Source organism: Apis cerana, linkage group LG4 (assembly GCF_029169275.1).
Source record: "Apis cerana isolate GH-2021 linkage group LG4, AcerK_1.0, whole genome shotgun sequence".
Taxonomy (NCBI): domain Eukaryota; kingdom Metazoa; phylum Arthropoda; class Insecta; order Hymenoptera; family Apidae; genus Apis; species Apis cerana.
In genome coordinates, this window is record NC_083855.1 from 10,538,162 (window position 1) to 10,562,695 (window position 24,534).

General features: G+C 43.5%; 1 protein-coding gene across 6 annotated transcripts in view; it reads right to left on the reverse strand.

Moving 5' to 3' along the window:
• Positions 1-699: 699 nt before the first annotated feature.
• The window catches only part of LOC107996135 (neuropilin and tolloid-like protein 2), a 73,208-nt gene continuing 49,373 nt past the window's right edge, over positions 700-24,534 (reverse strand). For 5 of the 6 annotated variants that reach the window (XM_062074108.1, XM_062074107.1, XM_062074106.1 and 2 more), the window contains 6 exons: positions 16,470-16,733; positions 13,979-14,139; positions 13,302-13,551; positions 11,100-11,215; positions 5,596-5,733; positions 700-4,222 (listed from right to left, as the gene is read on the reverse strand). In XM_062074108.1, the coding sequence (XP_061930092.1) occupies positions 3,233-4,222; positions 5,596-5,733; positions 11,100-11,215; positions 13,302-13,551; positions 13,979-14,139; positions 16,470-16,733 (1,919 nt within the window). In that variant the 3' untranslated portion in view covers positions 700-3,232. The remainder of the gene's footprint in view (positions 4,223-5,595; positions 5,734-11,099; positions 11,216-13,301; positions 13,552-13,978; positions 14,140-16,469; positions 16,734-24,534) is intronic. The other variant, XM_062074109.1, reaches the window with a different exon arrangement.

Consider the following 24,534-nt stretch of genomic DNA (forward strand, 5'->3'; position numbering starts at 1 on the left):
TCGGGATTCTTTTTATCGTTTAACGCTATGCTTTCTTGCGCAAAGTCTGCGAATATTAACTCTTTTTGTCAGTTATAGTCAGTTATACCTTTTACAGGAAAGTAATTTCAATCCGTTACGATAATCTTATCACGCGATTTACTTTAAAAAGATAAAGGGCGAATAATTGAAAATAAAAGAATAACTAATTATTAATAATAAATTTCCAGAACGATTTGTAAATCATTTAAAGCTAATTAAAAGCTATACGGAGGAAGCAGTTTGCATTATGGATCGAAACGCCCAAAGCGTTGAGAAAGTTAATAATGCTAAACGAATGAAACGAATAAAATGGTCAATACTTTTGTTAATACTTTATCATTCTTCAGATAAATTCGATTAAAACATTAGCATCGATAATTGAAGAAAAAATATAGAAAATGCCGTTTATAACGTTTCAGAATCTCTTGTATCGAACTTATTACGTTTAATATAAAATGATATTTCGAATAATTTGGCAATTTAAAACATTTTTTCGAAAAAAATATGACTTTTTAAAATTGCCAGTTATAATACGAACTTACCTTTATTAAAAGTACCGTAAAAGTTTTGAAGAAATTTTTATAATAAATGGTACAATTGTACGATGAAAAATTGGAAAGGAAGATTGGATCTCTATAAATTGTAATTACGATGAGGTTAGATCAATTATAAGAATTATTTTAAAAGTACTATTTATTATTCGTCTGACGTATCATTTGGACAGACGATCATGTGTCATTTATATACAAATGTGTACACTCTGTACATTCTGTCCTAAACGATGAACGTTAATACGTAATCTGTACAGAAGCGAAAATTTGTCGATTACTAATCGCTAAATTCCTGACAGCTTCACAATATATCTGTATACAACGCTTACAGTGAACACGATTTTATCTCTTTCGTTCATTTTCGTTTCACTTCCTCGCTCGATTGTTTAATATTTAATTGACTAATTTAATTATTTACCTTGTTACTAGATGTTTGGTGCACGCTTCTCTCGAAATTCCAATTTTTCACGAAAGCCTGTATTTCTCTTTCAATCAATCGATCGATCGACGAATGGCATACAACTGAAAGCAACGAGTCGATTGTCAATGAAACGTGCGTGCACGATTACATTTTCTAAAAAAAAATGTCGAATATATTATCGTAAAAAGATAAGGTCTTTATAACGTGATTCTGAAATTAGTGATCCTGAGATTAGGAAATTAGATTATTCGTCATTTTGGAATCTTTACAAAAATTGGCAAACAAATTTTTTTCACTCGCTCAAGGAACACGACGATTGACGTAGTCGATATCGATCGATTCGTATCGGACATATTCGAGCTGTAACACGTTATCGATTCATAAATGCATTCTTTCGATTCTTTTTTTAATCGGATACGAATAACTATGCCTCATGCTCGACTATTAGTGGAAATACCGTGAAAAAATAGTTTGCCTATTGTAATATCATATCCATACGTTTTTTCGATAATCGAATCGCGAAATCGATACCGTGTATAAAAAGGGGTTAGGCTATGTTCAACTTGTTCAACGTATCAATGTTCATTAGGCGAGTCGACATATTTTAATCAGAAATCTACTTATTCGTTGCCCGAGATAACTTATTTATAACTGCTTGCAGCTTTTCACAATAAATTTTCTATCACTTCACTTCGAGTTATACTCAACCGTGTAAACACTACGTGATCACTTCAAAGTAGTTCGATTAAAACTAGATGATCGCCGCGAAACGCCATCTGCACACATCCAGATATAACTACCGTCAGTACGAAATGTGTCTCGGTCTCGATATGTTTACATTCTGTTCGGCTCGATTCTATTCGCGCGAAAATCATTGTGTTTATTCAACAAATACGAGTGTTAGATCACAAATTGTATTTTGCAAAGTGTACTTTAGTTATTGGTATCAACGTATGATGTAATTGAAGAGAGCAGTGAAAATTATGGTAAGTCCTTCTCTTTGATTGAACGACCGTTAAGATATTGCGAATGTACAAAATGGCGGGAAACGAACGTTCGTGAAAAACAAACGACGCGACGTATACTTGGCTAATACGTTTTCGTTTCGACGCGATATGATACGTACCGTTTACGTTAAAAAGAATATACAGATATAGCAGTAGCGAAAGCCGTGTAATGATAACCATAATTCGCAATCTAACACACTGATTAGCAAAATAGCGTTCCGAATAACAAGAAACGATTGTAAGCGTTCCGTATCGTAACATCAACAATAATTGAGATAGTACTGCGTTCTCGTTTGAAAACTCTTTGGTCCTTAATCCAATCGATCCAACACAGAAAGAAAATCCTCTCGGATGAAAAATAAACACTAGAAAGGTATCGAGGCGCCTATCTCGAGATCCATCGAACTTTCGGTCATATCGATCGATCTGACCACGCAACGAATAGCGCTAAGGGACGATCGCGAGCCATCCAATGAACTTTGAGTGCCCACGGTCCTCCTCGATGGTCGAATGAACCTTCTGGCGGTTCTGTTAGGCCAAGTTCTATAGAAGGGCTCCTGACTGTAGTGTTTCAAGGCACTCCAGATCACGGAGGATCTTCGCGGTGGCAAGTGGGAATGCGATGGGCAATCGCAATGCTGCCACGCCAGCGTAGGCATTTTGCAGCGGAAAATGGGAGCCCTGAAGGCCTCCGGGGGCCTCAGAATCGGGAGATCGTTCGATTTTAAAGCCAGTCGGACCGACGAAACTGGAAAATTCTCCTTCGACTGTACGATCGCTGTGATATCACTTCGAAATGTTCCCGTATTTCTCCCGATAGACTCCGAAACGGATATATCGCTTATTTCACCGGTGTTGTCTAAACAAGTCTTTGATTCTTTTATTCCGTCCATTTCCACCGATCTCGCTAACGGAAGATCATTTTGCGCCCCGTACAATCTCGATGTCTCGGAATCCCGAATTACGCGCTGAGTAGATTTGTCTAAGGACGAACCAAGACCGTCCGTATCTGCACGCTCCAGTTGATCAGGCCGATCGATCGCGCCGATATGCGTGGATCAGGAGGACGAGTTGGCTTCTATCGTGGAACTGGTCGAAGCATCGTCGTCCAAGGAGCTTTGGGTGGCTACAGTGACCTTGCTTCCGTCATTCCTAGCGGGCGACTGAGTATCAGTGACAGTTTGACGGGGATGGCGTCTCTTGTAGGGCTCCCAATCCCCAGGACCCCGGCGTCAGTGCGTTGCGATCACATCCGGCGCGCTCTTTGTGCTCTCTATGCTGAAAGGTCGCCTCTGATCCACCTCTATCACCGCCTCTGCCCTGTACCTAGGATCGGGTGTCGTTTGCTCTGGGCATTTCGGCGTAGCGGAGTGTTGAGTGCTCGACGCGTTACTAGATCCGTGGCCGGATCCGTAGATAGAACTGCCGTACCTCTCGCCCGACCCGATCGTTCCTTGCCTCAATAATTTCGGCGATTGACGGTAGACACTGTTTTCCCTACTTGGTTTCGGGCTTTGAAACCTCTGGTACGACGGGTAATCCGGGGGTTCGGGATAAGCGGATCCTTGATGCGGAGGCAATGAATAACCAGACTCGTGGGTAGACCAACCAGGCGGTGCGGGGATTGGGTTGTGTTTCGGACAAATACCCATGCTGCCGTCCCGACCTCTCGATGCCGGGCTACAACCCGAGCACTGCTGTTGAGAGCTGTGCTCGGAAGATTGCTGGGAAGGCTGAGATGTTTGACGCGATTGCGGCGGGCTTTGGTGATGAAGATGATGATGACGGTGATAATGAAGATGATTGGTCCCGTTTTGCGAGCTAGGTCCGCGGACACCGAACGTCGTGAATCCCACGGGCATCACGTTGTCAGGGATTCGCGTCTCGAAAAGGCTTTCTCGCGTTTGACAAGAATTGTCTCGCATCTCTGGCTCGTCGCTGGATTCTTGCAAACGTTCCTGCGTCGCGTTGCTCACGTTGTTACTCTGATGTATGTCGTGCATATCTCTCGTATTGTAAGCCATTTCGAGCACCAGATCTTTCGTGTAATCTTGCGCTATTAAAGTAGTGGGTGGTAAAAGTTCCTTGCTCGGGATCACTTCCAGACTCGGCGAGTCGCTCACTCGGTCCCTGATGTCTGTTCTCGAAGACGAGATCGGGCAGGGTGTTGCCTTACGACCGAGTTCGTCCAATCGATTTTCTCTCGACTGTCTGATGTGCTCCTGGACAAGAAAAACGAATTCTTTCAATTAGTCGGACAAATATCGAAGAATAAATAGCGCAAGCTCGTTAAAAGTTGTCGCTCTCTGTTAAGTTCGCGGTGGCCATGCGCGTTTTTTAAACCGCGCATCATTTCCCGAATGTTTACAAATTACATTATCTTCAACCACCATCGGTTATTTGATTAATAACTGTGGACACGCGTTGCAATAAACTATTTGTTTTACAAAATATAAAACATTATCCATTTTTTAAATATTTTATTTCGTTACACGTTATTTAAATCACTCTTCATTTCAATTTCAAAAAGCTTTGCAAATGACGCAGCGGCTATTGACTTTGAACGAATATAATACACGTTGTACATCATTTTTGATTTACAGGATTAAAAGATTAAAATTGCAAAACATTCATTATTCTATTAATATTTTACAGAAATCGTGGGTTTCATTACTAAATGTTTTTTTTCTTCGTTAATTTTTTTTATTTTTTTTAAACAAAATAAACCCTGCCTGCGTCCGGTTACCTTATTTAATCTATATTACAAATGACGTAATTCCAGAATAATCAAACAATAGTATCGTTTTGCCGCGAGGGATATAGTACAGGAATATTTAGTTCCCCCGTTGAAATAAATGAAAAATCGTATTTGGAAGCGAAATATTTCATAACTCTAATTAAATAAAATGCTACGATTGAAATATCACAGGATATGTTAATAATTTTTGCCGCGGTGTTAAGTTGAGTATTCGTTTAAAATTAATTTTCGTTAATATATATAAATATCTCATCTTTTGTGATTCAAAACCTTTTAATCTTCTCCGTTCTCCGTTCCTCCGTGAATAGATGAAACGAACCATGGACTTATTTCAAATTGTACCGTATCAATCCTTTTTCCGCGTTGCGTGAATGTTAGACACGTATGATTGTACGTGACAAGTACGAATCGTGGATCGAATCGAGATTTCACCATTGTTCGAAAAGTAATTGAAATTCTGGGAACGTGAAACAAGAGTGAATTTTATGTAATGCACAAAGAAATTCTAGTCTTTCATGATTTGTCGATACGACGTTTGTCTCGTGTTTTCCACGATATTGTACACAATATTTTCACATCTCTCGAAATTTTCAAGCCAATTTTTAATTATATATATATATTTATGTAATTATACACGATAAATTCATATATTTATTACAAATGTTATTAACTACGAATTAAAATGTTAAGATGGTGGAGAAACATTTGTAAAAAAAATGTATCATCTGTTGAAACATCCAACGATATTTTTACACGTTTCTTATTTTTAATTATTCGATTTTTTTCTTTTACAGATTGCAGATGCAAAGCGAGATAAAAGACGAAAGATCTACTTACTTGGATGATTCGATGGTCCCGGATCAATTTCCTCACGCAATTGAATACGAAGGCGAAACTCATGCCGAACATGATCAACGAGAAAACGATCAGGATTATAACGATATGCTGGGAATCGATCAGCCGCGATTTCTTCTTCTGTGGGCAGAAAATAAGGTAAAATAATTCGTGATTAATTACGTAACGATCCCACGGCGTTAAATACCCTGTGTTTATCGCATCTTCTCAATTCTCAAACCATGCCAAAATTTCCACCGCGATGATACGCCTCCCTGTGAGTGCATAGATTAAAGTACAAGCATGAAATTCTCGTTATCGCACGCCCTTGTGGAAATATCGCCCAACGCCCAGGAGCATGATTATCGTTTCCTTTTTGTTTTGTTTCGTCTTATCTCTATTGTTGTTGCATTGTTGTCATCCTAAGTATAACAAATGGTAGGAATTTAGCGGGGTATGGGCGAACATATTTCGCCAAAGGCTTAATTTTGAAATCCTCTCGTTTGTTCCATAACTTTTACGAACGTGTATTAAAAAAAAAGAAAAAGGAAAAAAAAATATGGTCACGGTACTTCCTTTTTACGGTTCTACGGGAAAGAGCGTATCGCTTTGGGTAGAAAGATAATAAAGGATAAAAATCCGCCTGATATTCTTTAATATTAACCGGAATGAACAGTTGGCCGGGATCAACGGTTGGTTGCTTCGAATATAATGTATCGCGACGGTCAACATTTCCTGATTTTCATTTCTCGTGGAATTTTTTGAACGTTGATACATCAACCGGGATAAGGATGATGCAAGTATAAGAAGAGCACGTTCCGAACATTAACCGAAATAGACCGAATTATCGCGGTCCTGGTTTTCACCGGATGAAAAGCATTTTTTTCTATGGAACGAGATTTCCGTGCATTAGATGCTAACATTTCTCGGGAAAACTTTGAACCTGGTGGTGGTGGTGGTGCGAGTGAAGGGGGAAAAAAGGAACGAAGGGATGGCCAAGGGGAGAACGCGAAGCTCTGGTCGAGGGGTTGGAAATGCCTCTTTCTGCTTCCGTAAGCTCGAGAGGTTTATTGTTATGCTTATATGAGCGAGCACACTTCAACGGGCGTTTCGCGTGTTTGTGAAAGTCCATGCAAAAATACATTTTGAACGGGTACTGCATTCGTGACGAGAGACACACTTTTGATGCTTTCCTCAGGTATCGAGCAGGGATTTATCCCGGCCTGGAAACGGCATCCCGCTAGTTTCGATTGTTTCGATATTTATCGAGAGGCGGCATAGATACCCGAGAAAAATTTTGCTTTTTCTGCAAAATTTTGTAACTCGTGCCGTTACGCTTCGCTTTGATCGCTCCTCTTCGCTTGAAAATCCTCTTCTTCCGCCCGAAATTTCTTCTTTTCGTAATTCCAAGTATATCGTATTCCACGATGAAAGAATTTCAAACTGTCGGTCGAATATGTCCTCCTCGTTCTTTTTCCCCGTCTGCATTTTTTTATTTCGCGTAACAATCCAACGAGAAAATTCCGGCGCGGGAAATATTTCGTTGTCAAATCCGTGATGACTTGCCGCCGAGTCTAATCTTAAAAATCGCGTAACGTCACAGTACATTTTCGCGATTAATTAATTATTCAAGAACTACTTCCAACATGGGACAACATCCTCGTTACCACCTCAGTTACAATTCGTATTTTGCTTAGTTCTTGATCCCAATTTTATCAAACATCCCCTTTAATGCCAGGACGAGAATCGTCTGACATCCGTTTCGAGCGCAGGTTTCCTCCCCTTCCATTTCTTGACCCGGATCACTGGAGAGACACTGGATTCGCGTTCGCGTTCAAATTAATCAAATAACAAGTCCGGCCGAGGATTCGCTTCTTTCGGGGGGGAGAAGGAATAATAATTAGTCTCGATCGCAAAAAATGCTGAAGAACTTCTCATTAACGGGGAAGGGGGAGTAACGAATGCTCGGCGAGGATGATAATTTCGTTATGTTCCCGATTCCCGGTTCACGTTGCCCGAAGGGTAAGGATAGGAAAATACCGATAATTAAAGAACATTCTTACGGCGGTAATTATCATAGAATATCTCGACGGCATGGTAGCAGGGGATCGATATCTTAAAGCGAACAGGCTCAAGGACGATGGATATAAATGAAGAGGAAGCCAGCCGAACGGAAAAAGAATCAAACGCGACTTATTTCGTTCGAGTCGCGTGCAATTGAATCTCCAAGATTGATACTTGAACGAAAGTTAATCAGTGGGATAGGGAGGGGGAGGTTCCCGACTATCAATCCTCGATCCGTCGAATTTTCTTCTTAACTCGCGCCCGAGCCAGCCATGCAAAATTTCGTTCCACCTCGGCTGCCTTCCATTTATCTAATCGCGTGCATAGTTTAATAACGCGCGAGGGAACATTGCTAGCGACGTTTCTCCATCGAATCTTCTTTTTCTATTTATTCTTTTGTATTTTTCTTTTTTCTTTTTCTTCTTCTTCTTCTTTTCCTTCTTCCTTTTACAACGTCTTTTCTCCAGCTCTCCCATTAGTATTTACCGGGGAAACGTTAAACGATACATTTTCCATTCGAGAGAAATAAAATTGGACGGGACGATTACCATGTTATATTCGCCACGATTTCGTCCCACGTTCTATTCCTTCAATTTCGTGGCCGCGTTCCCATGCGAACGGACCCGTTATCGTCCCGTATAATCTCGTCGTGCTTTATTGCGGTCGCGAGACAGGGCGGATGGTCCTGGGATAGGAATCAGGTAGGGAATAATAGTAACGAAATGATTAGATAGAGAGAGAGAGAGAAAGGGAATATTGCTTCGTAAACACGAAGGGCGACGATTTTTCATTTTCTCTTTTGTCGTTTTATTCTCAAACGGTAGATTCAAGCGGTAGAAATATTATCCTTGGAATAATTCTTTCGCATCAAGAATATCAACGTTATTTTTTTTACCACCTCCAAGTTAAAGATCCCTCTAATTCCCGACACTTATCGCCGCACGCGGCGTCACGTTCGGACCGCAATTCCCGATATTCCCCTTTGCGCAACCCACAATCCGAGAAATATTACAATTTATTATTATCACCGACCCGACCATCCATCCCGAGTTTCTTATCTTTGCCCCGTAAAAAAAAAAAATATCTCGGTCGTTGACGTAATTCTCCGCGCACCCTCTGAAAGATTAAACAATCGCGGAAGGGAAGGGAAATGGAGTGGAGATCATTCCTTTTTTACGTCGTTCCGTCACGATCCCGCTTCCGCAGTGTCAGGTGGCCAGGAGATATCGAGGGTGAAGGAGCAACAGGAACAAGAGGCGAGAATGTAAATGTATCGATCTCGAGAGACAACGAATTCGCGATGGAATGTACGGTTGCACGGTCCAGGTTTCGATAGAGTTATCGATACGGTGGCGGATGATGATTCTTGTATACGTCACGGATACGGTTCGATGAATCGAACGCGTTTCGCTCTATTGTGTCGGCTTTGCTGGAACGGGTGGAATTAGAAACGGCGAAATCAGGATTATTGGTCGGGGACGTGCGGAATCGACAAACGCTTTCGAAACATTTTCCACGAGTGAACGAGTAGTAAGGAAAATGTCACGTCGAAATAAAAAGGAAAAAAAAACGATCGTGTGCATTAAAAAACATTTGCATCGTGTACGACGACGAAAGCCACGTAACGTGTAAAAAAAAGAAGAAAAGAAAAATGGTGGAACGCGGCCAGAGGCTGGTTGGGAGGGCGAGGGTGAGTTGTTTATATCGTGGCTTTTCACGCTCGTCAAGTTTCCGGGTAAAATAGAAATGGATTCTCTTGTTCGTGCACACCGGTGAAATAGAAGAAGAGGAGGCTTTGTTGTACGCCCGCGTTCCCGATAAATCGTACGGGCACAAAGGAATCCCCCACGAACGGCCATCTTTCAAGGGGATAACCTTTTTAACGCGGGCCGTCTCCCAGGGACAAGAAGTTCACCTTCGTCTTCTGAATCCGATGAATATTACGGAACAAGTGACCTCAAACAGGGTCCCCCTTTTCTTCTCCCCTTAAACGGACAACTTCCTTTTTTACCCCAACTGTCGACCAACTTTATTCGCGTCTACCTTAATCTTTGACTTTTCACTCGGCAAAGAAAGAGATCTCCCGTTCGCCGATCATCCTCGTTCGATTTATCCTTGGATTCTCAACGAGTCGTTCGATGCCTCCTCTCTCTTCTCGCGAGAACGCGATTGATGTTGAAAACGATCGTTTCTCATTCTCATGGAAACACCATCGCATCGAAACGGTACCAAACGATGAATTGATATCGATCCACGGGGGGCCATCGATCACACGATGCAAGGACGAACCGTTACTTCTTACGAACCGATCAACGGGTTGCACTCGATGATTTGCATATCGGATGCCAAAGTCAAAGAGGGGAGGACGCGATCGAACGATAGCGTGGCATTATTTGGCCCTGGATTAATATCCCGTCGATGGCACAACGGCGTCGTTTCGGAGATAGCTTGTTGTTTCGGCAGTTTGCCAAAAGCGCATACTATTTTACACCTCTCCCCGGAACCGGATGCGTTTCTCCCCTCTTGGAGAGGGACGGTTGCGACGGTGCGCGTATCGCGAAACTGTGTCCGCAGCTGGGAGCGAGAGAAAAGCAGAGCCACCGGGGCTCAGGCAAAGGCAAAGGCAGCCTTGAATAAATTAATTAACTACCCAGCACGCGGTCAGAGAAGGGAGGAGGGGAAGACGGGAGAATATTAAGACTTCGTTAGGATTGTACGCACTGGATATGGAAAAGCTTAATTCAAAATCTCAGTGAAACGCAGGAAACGATTGAAAATTTCTGCAAATTGCTTCAATTTATCCACTTCCTCCAGATGCCAAACCAGAGCACCGTGTTTACTAATTGATTAATTTTAGAGAATATCCCGAGGAGGATAATTTCATATTTTCCCAGGAAATCGGTGTTAAATTCATCAAACGATCGCAATCACATTGCGCCCCTTGATAATGCGTTACACGCGTACGTAAGGCCAAGGAATTTTCTATTGCAATGTATACGCGAGCATTCCGGCCCTTCTCTAAAGTAGACCGGCTCGCTGTAGCACAATGGAGGTGCTTTCGAATGGGTCTGCCTAGTCGCAACGGTACAATGACAAAAGAAGAGATCTTATTAAAGACCCACTTCGCCGTCCCTTCGCTACGGTTCCTTAAAGTTGCTCGAGATCTTTGAAGTTGCCCGTTTCACGTTGACATATATAAAACAAAATTGCGCTCAACTTTTCCTGCTACTCCCCCCTCCTCCGATAACGCGAAAAGCGTCGACTGGCCTTGCATAAGCGACGTTTCACCGGAGGGGAAAATAATAGTGACGTAGATAAGAGTTGGCGGAAATACGAGCGAAAAAGGGTGGAGCGTAATTCGAGTACGGACATTGGGAAAATGTTTAACGACGGTAAGAAGGATCGCTATTGAATTTACTCTTAGAGATATAACGTTTGCTCACGCTGCAAGATTGATCCTCTTCGTCCCATCGGAAGCGGCAATTCACCCTGCCGTTGCATTGCAATTCGGCAGCGATGCAAGTCGCGTCCTCGCAGTAGAATTCGTTATCGAGGCAAGCTGAAACGAACGAAGAACGTTGGAAAAATTAATTTTTTTCTTTTTCTTTAAACGTTACCATTGAATTCGAAGAGGCACGTACGAGTTTACAAATTTTATTTCTGCGATAATCCTCTCGTGGATCGTTGAACGATCCTTTCTCGATACAAGAAAATTTTCGTACGAAATCTTATCGTACGAGAGATGAGAATGGGGGAAGGGGAGTGTAGGTGGCACCGAATCCGCGATCAAGTCACTCGTAAGATATTAGTCCTAGCCTAGGGGGTGGCAGGTGCAAAGAGAGATCCTGGTACGCGTATCTGCACTCGTTGCCCGGCTCGCTCCATTTGCCATTCAACCGCGGCATTACCACCATTAATTTCGAAAATCGAATCCTTTCACGCCCGATTATTCTCTCTCCCCCGATATGAACCGGTTAAATCGATAAACTCATTTTTATCGATATCACTGTAATTATTGGCCCCGGGCGTTCGTCCAGTTTGCTTCGTTTTCTTTCACCTTCGAATCCGACGCGAATAATAGGGATAAACGCGTGTTCTTTTTCTTTCTTTTTCTTTCTTCCCCTTTCGTCCCTCCAGACGCGTCGCTCTAGATATAATTTTAACGATATTTCGTACGACCTCGCGGTTTTCGAGCCCGAGGGAAAATTTAATATATATTCTTCCATCCAGCCTGCGAAAAGAGAACTATTCGAAATATGCCGCGGAGGGGGGGAAGCGTGTTTGACGATATCAGAACGTAAGAAAATTTTCATTGTTTCCGTCGATCTCGTGTTCGAGTGAAATATATATATATATATATATATCGCGTTCTCCGCCCAACCGTGATATATTCCACTTTCCAATTTGCCATTGTTGTTCCACTGGCATATCGATTTTTCGTTTTATTAATAATTACTGGTTACCGAGTCATTTCGGTTAATGGAGTTCGCCTTGTTAATATTTCACGATTCGTGAATCAACAATGGCGGAACGACCTTTTTTTTCTTTCTTTCTTTCTTCTTGCTTCACGTTCGATTAGACTAATCAACTAATTGCTTCTTCCTCCTTTATATTCCTCCCCTTTCCCCGTCGTTTATTTATTTAGCTATATATATATATATGAAATACGCGAGCAACGATGTTAATTTATAGATTTCCATTAGAGCGTATTCTCCGTATTCCGTGAGCACGAACACTGGTGCCGGCAAACGAGGAACACGGGTGTTAAATTTAATGAAACTTAACATCGGGAATTACTTGCGTGCCGCGAACAAAGATCTCCGCGTAATACTCGCACGGCATACGTTATGATGAAAATTAAACTTTCTTGTTCGCGATACGCGCGTAAAATCCCGATTATTAGCACGTATATTCTATTACCGCGAGGGAAATCGTTGCGAGGGATATAATTGATTTATCCCTCTTTCGTTTCCACCTGATTCGCGGCTAAGTTTCAATAATTTCCCCGGATTGATTCATCAACAATTTCGCTAATTAATCAATTAATAAATTTATTAAACGAACAAATAAATTCTGCATTTCGTCCAAACGCGTATCTCGTTTTCCCGCGATATCCTCGCGTAATTTACGCGTTCTCGATAAGCGTAAGTGAAAGTCGCACGGCACGGCGCACCGCCATTTCGAACGTAATTAATTACAACGTCTTAATTACCATGGACTGCACTACGGATTTATGCAAATTTTAACCAGGCATTTTTCTAAAGCCACTCGCTCGTCGCGTTACGAGGACACGCAACTAATTTAATCTACGCAGGCTGGAAATTATCAATAATAAAAGCATAAGTTGGAAATTGAACTAATTACATTTCCCATTTTGAATGTGAAATTAATTTGAGGGAAACGGTGAAATTTCCGCGTTAAGATACTCGAGTTATCGTTGAATCGAATAGCGCGAGGAGAAAATTGAAAGGCGATGTTTAAGCGGGCCGGCGTGTTAGCGGGGAGGTGAGAATGATTAATCAGTAGAGAGAAGGTAGGGTGAGAACGGCCCTCGCTCCGCGAAATATGATATATCCGTGGACGATTATTAGGATGAGATAAAAGCTATCGCGGACAACGGATGAACAATTAATGGAGAAACTCACGTTTGTCTCCGGGATCTCTGTCCCTGAGCGCTGTCATCACGGCCTCGAAGCTGCTGTTCAGCGCTTTAGGCTCCGTGTAAAACCTGACAAAGGCGGTATTGGTCCCGATGACGACGGTGTCGGCGATACTCCCGCAGAAATTCTTCTCTCTCGAGGACATGTCAGTGCGTTCTTTGAACACGTCCACGAAGTTGGCGTCGCACTCGTTCGGTCGTTGCAGTTTGAAGGGATCCGAGAACGTCAGCTGAATCTGAAAGTTGTACGCGTGTCCCGATAAACGCCACTTCTCCACCATCCCCGCTATCCACGAATCAAAAAAACTCAAAGGATTCTCTCTCGATTGAACGAGGTGCGTTTCACCGAGGAGGGAGAGGGGGAATGTCGTAATTGCTGGCATTTTTGTCACGGGCCCAGGATTTCGTTTGATCGGAAAGAAACGGTACAAATTAAGGGATCAAAGGATACGCGGCAAAGGATGTCGGCGTCATCCAGTATTTTCGACTCCATAAAGTATTCCATTCCACGTATATTCGCACCTGTTATATTTCATTCTCTCTCGGCTCCGAGCTTGCGATCGAGCAGTTGTCATCGCGGAGGAACGAGGAGAGGAAATGGAACGCGATGATCAAATGGCGTTCACGGGGAGAGAGAATGATGATTAAATTTTTTTTTTTTACCTTCCATCCTTCTTTCACCGTGATGTTCCACAAGCAATCGAGAGGGATGCCTTCCTTTTCGGACAGCGTCTTCCTGTCTACCACGTCCTCGCTGCTAATGATCGCTTGCACGCCGCTCACGTCCCTCACGCAATCCTCCGGCTCCGGTGGCACTCCCGCCTCTATTACAATATTACACTCGCTCTATATATCTGTATCGGATATTTATTCGCGCGCCACGTTTCATTTCCCGTGGATAGAGTGCGATCCGCTCATTTACGAGGTGGAACGAGAGCTCGTCGAGAGCCGATGAGGAGAGAGAGCCCTGTTCCGTTACGAAGCAAGCAGCGTTGGCGAGGGGGGAAAAAAAAGAGAAAAAGAAAAAAAGGGAGGAGAGGAAAAAAGAGGAGGGAAAAAACGCCGATTGTGGAATAATCAAAAAAAAAAAAAAAAAGGAGAGAAAAATCCGCGGGACCATTGTTTAAGAGATAATTAATTTCCCCCTTCCCCCGTTTCGAATTGGCATTATGAAATTGGCGAGCATCGGTGCACAATGGGCACCGAGGAGGGAGAGTTATTGAAACGCGCGGAAAGATTCAACCCCTCCCCTCCCTCCTCTCGGCATCTGATTAATTTCCTCTCTCGAATCCCACGATATCAACGCGCCGCTATTTTAATCCACGTCCCTCGTTAGGGAACCGATTTCGGGAACGATTCTCGAAAGCGACGCGTTTTGGGGCGTGTTAAGAGCAATACTCGAATGCTCAAACGGCATTTATCGCGTCGGATGCGCGCAAATGCGGGGAAATAATGAAGTGTACGAGACGCCGTGCTCCTGGCAATCTGATTTATTCGAAACCGCGGTTATCGTATAGACGAAAAGTCGAATGTAACGAGAAATCGTTCCGTTGAGTTAAGTTAAGAGATTATATACGATCTGGAAATTGAAGAATCGTTTTGCACCACATTTATATTTAACGATCGAGTTTCGAGTTATAGATCATTTTTTCACACCGATTCGTAGTTTGGTAAAGAATTTGTATCGAAATTACTTTGAATGTGAAAATTCGGATACGATCTCGATTACGAATTACAAATTAATACTTGACGCGCACATTTTTGTCATTTTCATTCAACAGCATTTTTAACAATACTTTCCATTCCATTACGAGTAATTATTTCTCCTCGATTTTTCCAACTCGAAATATTCCCAATGTAATTTTTCGCAAGTTGCCGAGAAATTATTCAAATAGTGGTAATATTTCGGCACGGTGACGGATATTAATATTGAAATTATTTATAGAATGTTTTTTTTTTTTTTCCATACGCGAATGTCCGCGAGTGTAGAATTTATCGTTGGCGAAATTGAGGGAGAGAGAGAGAAAGAGAGAGAGAAATTTTTCCCCCCCGCACAGACAGAAGTTGGGTGGCCGGGGAAACCCGTTGGATTGGAAGCTTCCCAATTGGTTGGTCGATGTCGCCGGGGCTAATGTCCGAACGAGTATTCTAATCTGAGTGCCGCGACTCGCCAGTAACGTTTGTTTTCGATGAATGAACAACGATTTTTGCCGCGGTATATAAATTCCCACTCGTCCCTCCCTTTCCGCGCGAGAGCGCCGACTTTCGCGGAAGCGTGGAATTTATCAACACGGAAAATACCTCTCTAATATTTCCCAGGCCGAAATATTGAACGACAAAACGGTTTATTTTACGCTCGGATTCTTTACGTTTTATATAAAACGTTGACACGTTGCGACTGCACGGTTGTTTCGGATAATGGACTTACGAATCAAAAACTTTTCACTTCGCGTTGTTCCCGAAACAAGTTACAATTAAAATCAAAGTCACATAAAATGTTTTCCGTTTCCTCGAAATGACCGAAATTTCGCGTGAAATGTACGGTAGAACCTTCATTAATAAAGCGGAATCATGATTATTCATCGGTCTCGGTTCTACGGCAGAGAGAGAGGCGTGAATTAATAAAAAGAAGAAAATGAATACATGTATATATACACGTCTTATTACGATTATTATCATAGCGATTCTTCACAACGTACGTATTTTTCGCGTGAAAATTATATGGAAAGAAAAAGAAGAGAAAGAAAGTGGATCGATGATACGGGAACATATAAACAAAAATATAATTAAACGTAATTTTAATTACAAGAATTGAATTTTAAAAATGGATGCACCTGTCACGCATCTAACGATCACTTTCGATCGCGCGAACGAAATACAGAGAGCATCCATTCCATCTGTCTCCTGATTAACCAACGTCCTAGCCCTATCGACACGTGACGCGCAAGTACAAATCCTCTCTCAATCTACGAAATAATCCCAGCTCGGAGTTGGAAATTATTCGCCGATTCAATCGCGTCGCCTCGTGAATTATTATCACGGCGTGGCGTGGCAAATTTTCAGCGGGCCTCGTTACGCTCGGCTAAGAAAATCTCAGAATGACGGGACGACAACGTGACGGGCGGGCGGATCGTGAAAGGATCGTGAGACTTACGTATATTGGTTTGCCTTGGTATCATACTCCAAACGGCCCTGAACCCCTTTCCCTCGATGCTCTCGTCACTGTGGAATCGCAGCCAAAGATATCTCGTCTTGGACGTGATCTCGGGAGGGAAATTCTTGCCGCAGAAGTTGCCGAGGAGATTGGAGAACCCGTGCTGGCCGTCACGTACCTCGAGAAAATCGTAACGGCAGTCGGTACTTTCCTCGAGCTTGAAATCGTCCCGAAAATCGAGCCTCAGCAGCATCCCTTTCTCGGCTGAAACGAAGGAAAGAGCCAACATTGTCGTTAGAAATCGTAACCGATCGTACGAATCGTGGGAAATCGGGTCATTCTTCTTCTTCCTCGTCCGTTCGCAATTTGTTTCGTGTAAAGAAAAAAAGAACAAAAAACGTGTCATCTCTTTATTCTCTACATCTGTATCGACACCTCTCTCTCTCTCTCTCTCTCTCTCTCTCTCTCTCTCTCTCTTTCTCTCTCTCTCTCTCTCTCTCTCTCTCTCTCTCTCTCTATTTTTATCGACAGTTTTATTCAGGGATAGTTTCGGATTAACTGGTTTTCAGAAGAACGATCGAGAGGTAAAGCTCTATTGTTCGAATTCCCCGTACTAATCTAGTTGATTGGTCGGCTTGGCCGATAAATATTTTAATATCGTTAGCGACGGATGCCGCTCTGGCGTCCGACCAAATTATTCGAGGTATTCGTCACGCGATTTTTTTTTCGTTCCGCTCCGAGGAGTGGATAATTCGGAGTGGATCGTACTTTCCCGTGCGCTTCTTTTTTACCCGACGAGCAGAGCGAATCGTTCGTCGAGACGTAGATTCGAACGATTGATCGATCGTTAAAAGGGCAACGGCGCGGAAAATTCTGTTGTCGAAGCTTATCGTCTTCGTAACACGGTTATCCATAGCAGCTTCCTCCATTCTTCGACAAATGCGATCTTTAATGGCTGACGAGTTCGTCCAACCGGTTGTATACGAGTTTTCCATATCGTAAATCGATGGATCTATGCTTCCCCCGTCCGGAATGCGACCCCGACGATCCAAATTTCTTCCCCTCGCGACGAAACGAGACTGCTTCTTACCGAAATGGCGGCGTAAATTCCGCCCGATACGGCCCGTAATGAAGCCGTTGGAATGCAAATGCGGTTCTCGTTCTCCTGGCACGTAGCAAGATTATCCGGAAATTATTTACCGCGAATCGATCGTTAGGATTCACTTTGTCTTTACACCAACGAGCTGAATCCTGCGGTTCCCAACTGCGCGCGTTTTCGCGTTTTCGCTCCATTTGCTAAAGCTTCGTAATCGGTCTATCGACTAATTATCCAGCGACCAACTTTCTCTCTCTCTCTCTCTCTATGTGGTTGCTCGCACGTATATAATTATTTCAACGTAACAAAACGTTTACAACGTAACAAAAATTTAAATGGAACGCACGGAAATGAAACTCGCGTTTGCACCGCCGCGCGAAATTGTTTCCAAGCTTCGAAACCAGGTTTCGACGTTGCACGATTCGTATCTCGTAACTCTGGAAATGGGTGAAATAAAAGAGGGACGCGAATAAAGGGGAGGGGATGGAGGAAGAGGAAGGTAGATGGACACGCGGCTCGATCATAAATATTTGGCGTTTGCGAGTATATATCTCGTTCGTATGTATCGCCAATCGAGGGGGAATTTTACACGGAAGGATCCTCGCGACAGCGAGGAAATTATGTGAGAATTACGTGATCGTTTACGGAGGATGCGCGTTTCGTTCTTGGTGGAGGAGGATTTCGAAGAAACAGACGTCGTTTTTTTTTCGTGACGATTAAAAGCGAGCCAACGATTTCCATTAATAATACACGACATGCGCGTGTATCGAGCGTGCAGTCGAGACGCGCGTGATGATAAATCGTCCGGTTGATCCAGATAAGACACGATCCTGAGTTATTTAGTGGTCATCCTCCATGTGCGGGATGATTTCGAGATACCCGTCGATGATAAAAACGTTAGAACGTTCCGTACGTATCGCGCTCGCGCATCGAGGAGAGACCAGAGATCCATGACGCGAATCATTCTCTACGAATCGCGACTCGCGCGATGGATATTTATGAACCATGTATGAATGAAAATTCTGGCCATCTTCCTGATCAACCCATCCTTCTATTTCCATGCGAAGGAAATGGACGCAATATTTTCGAGGCGAGGAAAATCGCCATTCACGATTCCCTTCAGCGTCCTCCTCGAATCCTCTCGAAGAATGAAATCGTACGCGGCGCAATAGTGTCGCGACTTCTCCCATCGAACAACGAGCGTCCCTCTTACTTGAATGGCGAGGGCTCGAAGCCGTGGCTTTCTTTGAAACCGCGGGGGGAAAGGAAAGAAACGATAGAAAGCGGTGGGCGGCGAGGGAGGGGGGAGAGGAAAAGAAGGAAAGGGAGAAAAAAAGGAAAGGTACGCGTCTGGACCATTTTCTCGGAGAAGAGAGGGAGAAGGAAACTCTAAAGAGGCGGGAATCTCGTCCGCTTTCGCATGGAAATACCGCAGTCGCAACGGAATACCGATCGATCGCATTTTTCGCAGCGGGGAGATCCAAGCCTACCTTCCTTACTTTCGCGCTTCATTATCTTTCGATTGTACCACCTTCCGCTTCTAATCATCGTCAGTGGAAATTAAGGACCATTCTCAAAGGGGTTTCGCAATCCGCCGTTATATATTCACCTGCCAAGACTTATTTATTTAAACTCGTCCGCACCCGTTTCCCTCTCGCGTAATTTCCATCCCTATTCAAGAGATAAGTTTCACCGTGTAAAGTTACATCTCTAACTTTGCATCGCCATTTGTAACAGCGACGAGAGATACTCGCGAATTTCTATCGATCTACGAGGTTATCGGCGAACAACAAAACCTTGTTATTTACGAGACCATGGATTCGGAAAATAGACAAGGTTCAAACTTTTTGTCGATATCTCAACTTTCGCAAGTTGAGCGTGCACGCATCGCACGGGGGGAACGCGGACGCTTTCGACCGTTCTAGGCAACCTTCAAACCATGAAATTCGAGGAATGCCCACGACGAAATGTATCATCGTTCAACCTTGAAATTTTACGAGACCTATCCTCCTCCCTCAGGAATTCATTTGTCATTTTCTTTGGATTTCCAATTTCTTCCTTTCCTTCCTTCATAATCCTGTTGAAATTTCGCCAATGTCGTTTCGGATCTATACGAATTTTTGTATTTCTCGCGCATCTTCCACCGTGATTCCCCGAAGAGTCGAAAGTGATTTCTAGACTCGAACGTGGTCAGGATTCGATTCGAAGGGGATTGCGAACGAGTTGATCGATAACTACGAAGCGTGGATTTTCATCCACGAGGATGGATACATTGGAAAGGATCGCGTTTTTTGAATATCCGATAAGCGATCGTTCAAATTTAACGCGAAACGAAAAGATTTGGAAGATGTAACGAGTTTCAGAAGATACGCCGGATATTAATCCGAGTAAGCATCTTTTACGAGTTTCGCTCGTTTTCACGAAGAAAGAAGAAAGAAACGAAGAGATGTTTTTTCGTTCTCTAACGATCCGTGTTTCCCACGGATGGATCGTTCGAATTTTTCCATTAAGAATTTTTCACCGTAAAAGGTACACGATTTCCACCTGCCCTTACAGTTGAATCATCACACGTCTCGTCTCACAAACTCGTCAAATGTTGTTTCCTTCTTTCCTCGAATCGGATATACGTTCCCAACTCGTACACCGCCCGCAAATATTTACCAACTTTTCCTATAGTGGATAAAAACGTAGCGCCGTTTTATATCGCGTAAGTTTTATGAAATGAAAGTAAACAAGATGTTTTGCTAATTCAGGAAGGAAAAAAAGGAAAAAAACACGAATTTTTGTTTTATTCCATTTATACCGTATATCTTTATCCCGACTGTACGACTATAATAAAACGTTACGTTGGATTTCGATTTCACGGTGCGAAGTTTTAAGCGGAAACGAGACTATTTCGTGTATATTTATATTTATATATATATACGGTTAAAAGTAGAATTTTACGTGTAAATTTTACGAATACACGGCAGATTGTAGGATCGTTTGGAAATGTACGCACACCGTGTTCAAAAACAGTGTTGCCAATTGATTTCGACGTTAATTGCCTGCACTGTTCGCGACGCACAACGCGTCCTGGTTATTCTTCAATTCGAGTGGCGGTGTAGAGGTCTCTCTGTTGGAGGGTAATGGGAAATTTATGATGCGAAAATCGGCTTAATCCTTGGAGGATTTGCGAACAATCTCTTTTTCCCCTAAATTTTCGCCCTAATTATTTTATCGACGGCCTATCATACCCATTCTCGTTTGTTTCGATTAAATTCCAATTCGTCGCGGATAAAAACAATTTCTGCTCTCGAAACGATGAAATTATACACCGTGACGACTTTCGCCAAAATATTCGGCTAACCATTTAACGACGGATATATAAATGAATTTCCACCCGTTTCGGTGTTTCGCTTTCATTCCATTTGCTGAAAACGAGCAAACTTTATCCTATTTGATTCCACTTCAATTTTCCTTTATACGAAATAAGTACGCCAGAACAAAGTCTCCAAGGGAATATCCCTAGTTCGCTTTTTGTCCAATTCGTCGAAAAGTGTTTCCTCGTTCCGCTTTATTTTTTTCCTTTCGGATGATTTATAACGCCCTATTCAGATGTACAATACACCGCTGGTACATTCGGATAAGCCGTCTAACTTTCATACGACTGGCATCGAGCCGACAAAGGGGATAATAGATTGGTTGTTTACGAGGAATCGTTTTTCCCGATGTGACGACTAATATCGAGCGACGAAAAAATGATTAGAGAGAAGGGTCCGTGTTTGGTCGGGGTGTAAAAAGCAAAGTAAAAACGTTATTATATATCGAGGGGGGGCCCGGGTATAAAAAGTTGGTATAAAAAGGATCGGATCGTGATCATCCCGCGTAAAAAGTGCGAAACATTTTTACGATTTTCATTAAAGGGCGGAGGAAGGAAAAATAACGAATTGGATCCCAGCGTAGTTACGCGGCGGCGGATGGTAAAACGTCCGGACGACGATATTTTACAGCGGAAAAGGGTGGGTCGGGGAGGGGGTGGCTATATTTTACATGGCATTAGGCGGCTTAAGGGAGGATACGAGTTTGGGAAATAGAGCGGACCAGCTTCTTTTACATTCGCATCGAGTCGTATCCCGTTGAGTGAGAACATTTAACGAGCACTCGGCACAAAGAGGATGACCATGAACCACGAACCATCCCGAGAGCCGAGCCATTTTTTCGGAGATACGCGGTTAAGAAGAAAGGGAGAGTTTGCCGGATCCTCCCGGGGATCGTTTTACGTGCCGCTCCTCTTTATCTCTGCCGCTCTCCGGGACGAGAGTGCTTTTGCCGACGAAACGCGTGCTCGATCGACGCGAATCCGGAAAAGAACAACTCCTTCCCGCGATAACGTAATTCGAATACCAAACTTCGCCCGTTTCTTCGTTTCCCTCCTTTGGATTCCTTCCAAACATCTTTTTCTCGCTCCTGTCGTATCCGCGACGTTTGGCAAAGCGCAAATTCCAAAGTATCGCGCGAATCATATGCCGATTTCCGATCGAGAAATCGAGCGCGCGTTTCTTCTCGAACAGAGATAATAATTTCAAGAGGCTCGATCCTCGTTCAACGTTTAGAAACGGGATTAACAGCGGATCGATACGTCGAAGACGATGTTCTCGTGGCCAAGTGGAACGCAGTGTCGTTCCGTCATAACGCGCGACAGGACAGGATGGACGGAGGATTATACGGATGCGCTTCGTTGTAGTACGCGCTTAAACGGTCGCTCGGCCGAGATCTCCGGTTTCGTGATTCATTGCTGCTAGAGGCGCGTTCGACGACGCCACTCGTCATGGAAGACAATGGAGGACGAACCGGCCGCGGGAAGGGATTAACCACCGCCGACTTTAACTCCCCTTGCTCCTCCAATCAATTTACCCGATGAATTCGAGAATTCGGCAATCGAAATAACTGCAGTGGAACGATATCTTGATCCTTTTAGCTGATTTATCTCTTTTCGTGGCAAAGTATCTGGATCGATTTTAAAGTTACGTACTTTTAACTGGCTAAACCGTTCCATCGAGATCGGCGCAATTTCGCCGGAAGAGGGAAAATTGATGGATGGATCGGGAAAGGACGGTTGTGGGTGGTCTTTAACGCCATTTTGGTTCAAGGACAAGCGCAGCGTCTTGCCGCAATTAATGGCTTCCCTCGCAGAGATTCCCCTTGCATTAGAGTATTTCGATGTTCCACGAAACGCGGAGACGGCAGAGGGGCGGTCGCCCTTGATTTACGTGGGATCGCATTAAACGCTTCTTTGATGCTCCCTTACCTCGCTGAGTGGTCGATAACTCGATTTGCTCGTCCACTTTGGAACTTGGCCACGACTTCCTTCCATCCTCCAAGCTTCCACAGATCCTTTCTTCTCCGGCTTCTAACAACTTGCTATTCCCGACATCCTCTTTTTCCACCCTCCCCACGCGATTTGTGCTCGAACCAAGTATAGGAACTCTCTCTCTCTCTCTCTCTCTCTATATATATATATATATATATATATATATATATATATAAGCTTTGCTATCGAGTAGCCAGGTCGTATTTTTTCGCCTGCACGATCCCGATTCCGTGCAACGTGGAAAACGGTGATAATGGCGATATATAAACGGCGAAGAAGACAAACGGACGATGTTTCGATGTAACGCGTCGGGGTGGGAAAAGTTTTTATTGCAGTCTGTTGCGGCGCGGAACGCGAAACTTGGCAGAGGTAAGAAAAACCGACGATGACGCGTTTTAAATTGCGACTGTGTTGGGTTGGCGGTGAATGGTGGAAGGTAACGAGACAGGAAGTAACGAGCAAGTATCGAGAAACAGCGTCTTGTTGCGTCTTGTGGCTTCCCCTTGCTCCTCCAAACGAGTTCGTCCAAGGATCTTTCGAAACTTCATTCGTTTCCAACGATTTCTCCCTCTTGGTTTGCTTACCTTTCTCGCGAGACAACGAGTTCTCTCTTATTTATCGAGTTTTCGAGATTCGAGGATCTCGTCGATCGAAGGATCGATGCGAGATATTATTGGAGAATAATATGTTCGATCAAGCAGCGATCGATCAATTTTTCGACCGTTTACGGCGGGGAGGAAGGGTGGTTATTCGGATTAATTAGAAAAGAAGTTGCGTCGTTTGGACCCGGCTCTTCTCGAAGGAGATGAAGCGCACCCGTTTAACGAACTGCTGTTCCCACAGCCGAGTTCTTCGTTATACGTCCAACCCCCTCGAAGAGGTTCGATCCGTCGCTTATTCGGTCTCCAACCGACTGTGATCTCATTAACGTGGCTGAGTGGCTCCCGCCTGCTTAAAACTGTCCCACATTTCATAATGATGAACCGGTGTAACCGCGTTATCGTGTTCACGACCGAGCAATTAAAACGGTTTCATCCGTGCAATTAGGATCTCCTTCCGATCCCACGGGTACACCGGAAGGGCTACTTGGCCCGTTTGCGATCCCTCCTCTCTTTCTCTTCCCCGTATCTACGGAGAATCGCCGGAGAAAAGGAAGAATTAAAGAAGAGGAGAGTATATAGCGTTATATATAGCGGTGCCGATCCATTGACTCGATTTTCGACCCAGTTTCCTCCCCCTATTCCTATTCGCGCAACTGAATACCAGTTGAAATCTTTAGTTTACAGTCGACCGATCTTCTCCCAACAAAAACTCGATCCTCCGTGTATCTCATCGCGCCCGGATAACTTACGCCTCTTCCATTCCGGATCTGCTGCTTTATTCGAATGCTGTATCCTCGTAATGATTTAGCGACGCGTACCACAGGATATCGGTAAAATATCAGGGGACTGGTGTTCGGTGTAAAAAGAATAAAATAGATTTCGCTCGAGGATGTTACGGCGATAGAGTCTTCTTAGAAGCTTCTTAACGAGACTGCGGGATCGAGATGCATTCGAATTTACCCGTAGAAATGATCGGTAATCTGTGAAACTTTTGCCATGCGACCTCTTCGAACA